At 38.7% G+C, this 6,497-nt stretch overlaps 1 protein-coding gene across 1 annotated transcript; it reads right to left on the minus strand.

Annotated features, from left to right (window-relative positions):
- Window positions 1–496: 496 nt before the first annotated feature.
- On the minus strand, window positions 497–3,081 carry LOC126965907 (uncharacterized). The gene is made up of 2 exons (XM_050809689.1): window positions 2,647–3,081; window positions 497–1,484 (listed from the first exon to the last, which is right to left on the minus strand). Exons 1-2 carry the CDS (start codon window positions 2,777–2,779, stop codon window positions 556–558), a joined length of 1,062 nt encoding a protein of 353 aa, XP_050665646.1. The 5' UTR covers window positions 2,780–3,081; the 3' UTR covers window positions 497–555.
- Between the last annotated feature and the right edge of the window lie 3,416 nt (window positions 3,082–6,497).

Below are 6,497 nucleotides of genomic sequence, written 5' to 3' on the forward strand. Positions count from 1 at the left end.
GCTGCGGAGCGGAGTGAGGAAGTAATGCGGAGCGGAGTTGCTGTGTTTTTCAATATGCGGAGCTAGGCAGCAAGTACGCGACGAGTGATTTCGAGCTCCCGGCGTGGGGCGATTGGTTTAATTCTACGCGAAATGTCAGTGATAGCAGACATGCCATCGAAAAAGTTGATACATTATTACCTTACATTGCTTGAGGAAGAAGCGTTGGAGTCAGAAGAAGCCGAAATACTTACCATATACCATTTGAACAATTCTATGAGGAAACATAGATTTTGGTTAAGAAATCATATCAAACATCGTTCAGAACACAGTGAATATTTTACTTTTTTCCAAACAGCTGATGAAGAAACTTTCGAAAATTCTTATAGAGTTTCAAGATGTACTTTTTATGAACTTCACTCCCTGATTGAACCATATATTCGGAAACAAGACACAAATTACAGAAATTCAATTAGTAGCCGTGAAAGATTAGCGGTGTGTTTAAAGTAAGTACACATTTTAAATCAAAGTAACTTTTATTTTTGCATACAGTTATAGAAGCCATGTTATATTAATTTAAAAATCGTAATCTGTCTCAAAATTGACCGCATTTTCATTGGGTTCTGTTGGCTCTGCTGCAGATGTTTCAATATCCTGGGTTGTTGGAATTTGTAAAGCGCTAGGATTAATGATACTAGTGTTAATATTATCTGAAGCACTAGGAATATTGACACTAGTGTTGGTATTATCTGAAGCACTAGGAATATTAAGACTAGTGTTGATATTATCTGAAGCACTAGGAATATTGATACTAGTGTTGATATTATCTGAAGCACTAGGAGTATCGATACTAGTGTTGATGTTATCTGATGTAGGTGTTGAGCCTGTAGAATAACCATAATTATTCGGAGAATACCAACTATGTTGAAGATTACTTTCTTCAGCTGACATTACCGCATTAAAGCAGGTTTTTTTAATTTGAAGTTGAAAATAATACCGCAGCTTTTTTGTCGATGCAGCCAAATTTAAAAAAAATAAGTCTATTTCATCGTATTTATCACTGGCTGACATCATGTTTTTAAGTTCTATCCGTTCTCGTTCCAACACTTCGCGGCGTTCTTGATTTTTTTTTAAATAATCTAGAATTTCATCGTTCTTTCTTTTTTTGGATGTTGATGGAAGAGATTCCGAAGCTGTTGGATTCTTAGGATCATCGGCAGAAGGAAGATTATTTGAATTTGATGGCAAAAAATTGCATGATTCCCGTGAACTCTCTTCAATGGTATTTGGCGGATTTGAAGTTTCGCTTACTGAGTGGTCCAGGGGCGTAAAATTTGTTGACCGGTCTCTGTTACTCATGTAAGGCAATAAAAATGACATGGCTTTTTGATATTTCCATTCTTTTCGTTGTTTTCTAGCCTGTCCACTCCTTGTTGCATTTTGTCTTTTTAAGGCATCCCGATGGTTATCTCTCAGTTGTTTCCATCGCGACTTGGCAGTTGTAACTGAAACAATCAACAAACACAAAAATGTATTACATGGTCTATTTATGACAAAAATATTACATCACTTACGCGAAGTACAATTAAATACGTTTTTTTTTAGGTATTTAGCAACCGGCCAGTCATTTACAACGATGGGAGAGAATTTTAGAATTGGATTGAAAAGTGTATCAAGAATTGTTGAGGAGGTTTGTGATGCTTTATGGAATATATTGCAACCTCTTGTCATGTCACAACCAACAGAAAACGACTGGAAAGAAATCGCAAAAGATTTTGATGAACTATGGCAATTTAAAAATTGTATAGGTGCTCTTGATGGCAAGCACGTATATATCAAGGCTCCCTCGAAAACCGGGTCCTCGTTTTTCAACTACAAAAAGAGATTTTCTGTAGTATTGATGTGTTTAGCTGATGCCAAAAGGAAAATCATAATGGCTGATGTGGGATCTATGGGAAGATTTTCTGATGCAGGAATTTTTGATAACAGCATTTTCGGAAAGAGTCTAAAAGAAAAGAGATTGAATTTACCTCAGCCGGTACCATTTTATCAAGGTGGAGCAAAAATGCCGTTCGTATTTATAGGAGACGAAGCTTTTCCATTAATGGAAAATTTTATGAGGCCTTACCCACGTGATGGACTTAACGCAGAAAAAAAAATTTTTAATTACCGATTATCAAGAGCACGTCGTATTGTTGAGGCAACTTTCGGTGTATTGACGAGAAAGTGGTACGTGTATCATAAAGATTTTGAATGCAAAATAGAAACAGTTGACAAGGTAATAAAAGCAACATGTGTTTTGCACAATTATTTAATTCAAAGACAACCTAATTATATAAACAATATTGAAAATAACATGGAGCAATCATTATTATCAGTTGGTGATATTATAGAAACACAACATTCTAGTAACGATGGTTATCAAGTTCGTGAAATGTATTGTTCATACTTTAATAATCAGGGGAAGGTACCATGGCAAGATCTCGAATTTTGAAAAGAATCTATAATAGTCAGTGATGTGAGACAGATATAGATAATTTGGCCAGCTGCGGACTAACTTAACTATTTAGGCTATTACATTATATAGGCTATTTTGTTAAATAAAAAAAAAGATATCAATATGTACCTACTAGAAGGTATTATAGAATAAAGATACATATTATTTACCATCCGATATGTTTGTTTCAATGATAATTTGGTCCCACGCAGCATCTTTTGTTTCGTTGCATTTGTAAAATTCTGAAGATGTGTTCCAAATGCACGGAAACTTTTTCACACTTTCAATAAGTTTTTCATCCATTATCTTCGGTCACATACGCACTGGTCGGAATACGGCGGCACACTGCCGGCGCAAAGTGCGCCCGCGCCCGCACTCGCTTCCCCGCTCCGCATCCCCGCACGTTTCCCCGCTCCGTTTCCCCGCTCCGCATCCCCGCACGTTTCCCCGCTCCGTTTCCCCGCTCCGCATACCGGTTTTATATGAAATTTTAAACTAGCTCGCAAGTCCCTGTCCACTTAAGAGGAGCGGAGATTTTGTGCAATCCTATTGGTTAATATTTCTCCGTTTCTCGGCTCCGCTGCCTCGCTCCGCTCTGGTGGACTGGCAGCCTAAAAGAAGTAAATAGGCCCATTGTATGTATTTCTAACCAAAGCCATCAGAAGATACTGGCAGCTTGCCGTTCGTTCAATAAAGTATTAATATACTTAACAGTGGCAGCAACAGCCGAAATGGAAAATTATTTAATTGAGTATCTAGTATTAAAACTGTATTTTTTTTTAAAGAAAAAATAAAAATTTCTATAACTATCATTATTAATTCAAATTCAGACCTGCTATTGTTATATTTATTTTTTCCTTTATTTGTATAATTTTCGCTCTTTTTGGTTGGGGAAAATCACGATTTCGGGGTTCGCGTCACTGTAAAAAATAAATAAACAAGTAAATAAATAATTAACAAAATAAATATATTTATTTAGACACTTTTTGGATGGGTGAAATCTCGTGAGTTTGCGTCACCGTAATGCTTATAGCAGTATATCTGGTGCTATACAGCTGACCTATTGTGCTACATTAGTGCTGAGTATATTTTATGCGCTATTGAATAGATTTAATGAAAAGTTCAATGTGTATGTTTTATTTTGATTAACTTATTATTAAACATAAGTTTAAAAAAATTTTTCAAGGACTTCATTTACACTTTTTTTATGAGAGGGGGCAAACGGGCAAGAGGCTCACGGGATGGGGAGAGGTGAGGCAACCGCCCATGGACATCCGCAACAACAGGTGTCAAGAAATACCATATGAATATGTATAAAAAGTATACTTTTTTCTTGAAGGTCCTTAAGTCAGTAATTCATTCCACAAAGTGGCTGTGCGAGGCAAGAAACTTCTTGCAAAACGCGCGGTTGTGGAATACCAGACGTCAAAGTGATGCGGGTCGTACGTAGCACGTAATGTCCGGTGATGGAGTTCGGCCGCTGGAATCAACCCGAACAGCTCCTCTGAACGCTATTCGTGATAAATGTGCAAAGAGAACCCACATCTCTACGCAATGCTAAAGAATCAAGCTGATCGGAGTTGACTTGATCGTTAATGATTCCAACCGCTGTTCGTTGTATGCGGTCAAATGGAAGAAGATGATACTGGGGAGCACCCGCCTAGAGGTGAGAACAGTACTCCATGTGACAATTAACGCCTTATATAGTGAAGTACTGTCTCGCCTTACTGGATACACTAAGCTTTTTAGAGGCCAGTTTGGACTTCTCTTGAAAGAGAACGTCGCTCGATATATCGACGCCAAATATGGCTATAGGCTGTGGCAGTTAGAGAAGTGACCTCGAGTCGACGGGATACAACAAAGGGAGATTTTTTTGTGGTGAACGCACAAACTTGTGTCTTCTTGGGGTCGAATTGGACTAAATTTTGTCGGCCCCAATCCGAGACTTTGCAAAGGATAGTCTCGATTTCAGACACAACTTTGTTTCGGTTATCGTCGACGCTATCCCGGAACATGGCACGGTCGGTGTGGTAAGCAAACCCTGTGCTCTCGTTTGCATAGCAATGAATACTGCTCATTTGCAACATATCATTGAAATGCAGAAGAAACAGTGCAGGGGATAGCACGCAGCCTTGCGGGACAAAAGTGTTAATGGGTTTTAGGTAGGAGAATGCACCGTTGATAACAAACTTCATGCTACAATCGACCAAAAAGCTAGTGACTCATTTGCATAACTTCTCGGGAAGCCCATAGGATGGCAGTTTTGCTATAAGCGCTTTATGCCACACCCGATCGAAGGCTTTCGCTATATTCAAACTCACCGCCAACGCCTCTCACTTCGACTCAACCGCTGGCGCCCATTTATGGGTGAGGTATGCAAGAAGATCACCAGCTGAGCGACCCTGACGGAAAGACGGCTGGCCGTACTGGCAGTCGCTGATCAGCTGGTGCTCCGCTAGGTATCCCAAGAGCTGGCGGTTGATGATCGACTCCATTACTTTGGAGAAAACGGAGGTAATGGCAATGGGGCGGTAGTTGGACGGATCAGAGCGTTCACCTTTCTTACGGATAATTTTGGGACTACGCCTGATGAGTAGGAGAGCCGGAAAAGACGGGTAAGGACCGGCGCCAGTGCCGGAGCACATGTGTGCAGCACCATCGGGGGAATGCCATCGGGCCCGATCGATTTGTGAATGTCCAAGGTGAGAAGCATCTTAAGCACGATGCCATGTCGGATTTTTACCTCTAGCATGGATGACCGCGGAATATGCGAATATATTGAAAAACAAATTATGCACACCTAATTTTTATAATAATTTGAGTCTGTACAAAACCATGGACAATGATACTCAAAATCAACTCCAGGTACATAATATCCTTGAAGGAAAGAATCTTTTTAAAAAACCTTACTTATATTAAATTAATAAAAAACCCCCGCCAACTTAAGAGAGCCTATACTAGACCTCGACGTCCTCTTCCAATGAAATTGAGTGAAACATAGATATTAGAAAGCAATAATAATACTGTATGTCATAGTAGACACGAGACACACCAATAGAGTAAATAACACTTATTATGTGCAGTCTGTAGGGTGACCATGATGATTTATTTTGTAAACCATGTCTTTCCGAATATTTGAAAAGCTTCTGTACATATTTGAAGGTATCTTTTGTAAGCTTTTCTCTTCTTTCTCCTCTTCCTTATTTGTTCACTCAGATTAAGAAATTTGTTTAGCTTTCATTTTCGTTTCTTCTTTTTCTACTTGTGATAGTTTATGACTTTTTTCTTAATCTTTTCAGCAAACTCTTTCATTTAACACCCAACTCCTGGGAGTCATTAAAAAAATTGTACTTTTGATCATTGAAGAATGCCCTTGTTAGGTCTCTCCTAGGGAACAGTGGCCAGTGATAAATAAAAAATTCTATCATTTTTGTATCTGCACTGTTAACCTTTCATTAAAATTCAAATTCAAACATTTTATTGCAAGTCTTTATCAAGGGATAGGATGTAACAAAAATGGAAAATTCCGATGAGACGCCCCATGAAGGCAACTTCAAATTCATTGGTATGAGTAGTTCTTATATTATATTGCGTTAATCCAGTACATGGATCCAGGTCATATGCAAAAAACATTGTTATTGGAATAGTTCAATCAGTGGAGGATAACAAATTCAAAATCCATTTACCAGTGGGAGGCTCCTTTGTACAGGATGTCGGCTAGATTATGAGTACCACAACTAATTCTGCCGTGAAGCAGTAATTTTTAAGCATTATTGTGTTTCGGTCTGAACTTCTGAAGGGCACAGTAGCTAGTGAAATTACTGGGCAAATGAGACATCAAATTTTATGCCTCAAGGAGACGAGCGCAATAAGTGCCACTCAGAATTACATTGTAATCGGTAGAGCGTATCAATTACCATCAGCTGGTCGTCCTGCTCGTCTCGTCCCTTATTGTCTAATACGAACGTTTGTGTTTTATATTAATGCACACAAAGCTAAATATACAAATCCTTTGTCAGGT

Source organism: Leptidea sinapis, chromosome 9, assembly GCF_905404315.1.
Source record: "Leptidea sinapis chromosome 9, ilLepSina1.1, whole genome shotgun sequence".
NCBI lineage: Eukaryota > Metazoa > Arthropoda > Insecta > Lepidoptera > Pieridae > Leptidea > Leptidea sinapis.

What these genes read in the sequence shown, in the direction of transcription:
- LOC126965907 (XM_050809689.1), bottom strand. Translation starts at nt 2,779, where the DNA reads ATGGATGAAAAACTTATTGAAAGTGTGAAAAAGTTTCCGTGCATTTGG. An exon ending in TGAAACAAACATATCGGATG is followed by an intron (nt 1,485 to 2,646) that starts GTAAATAATATG and finishes TGATTGTTTCAG; the next exon opens with TTACAACTGCCAAGTCGCGA.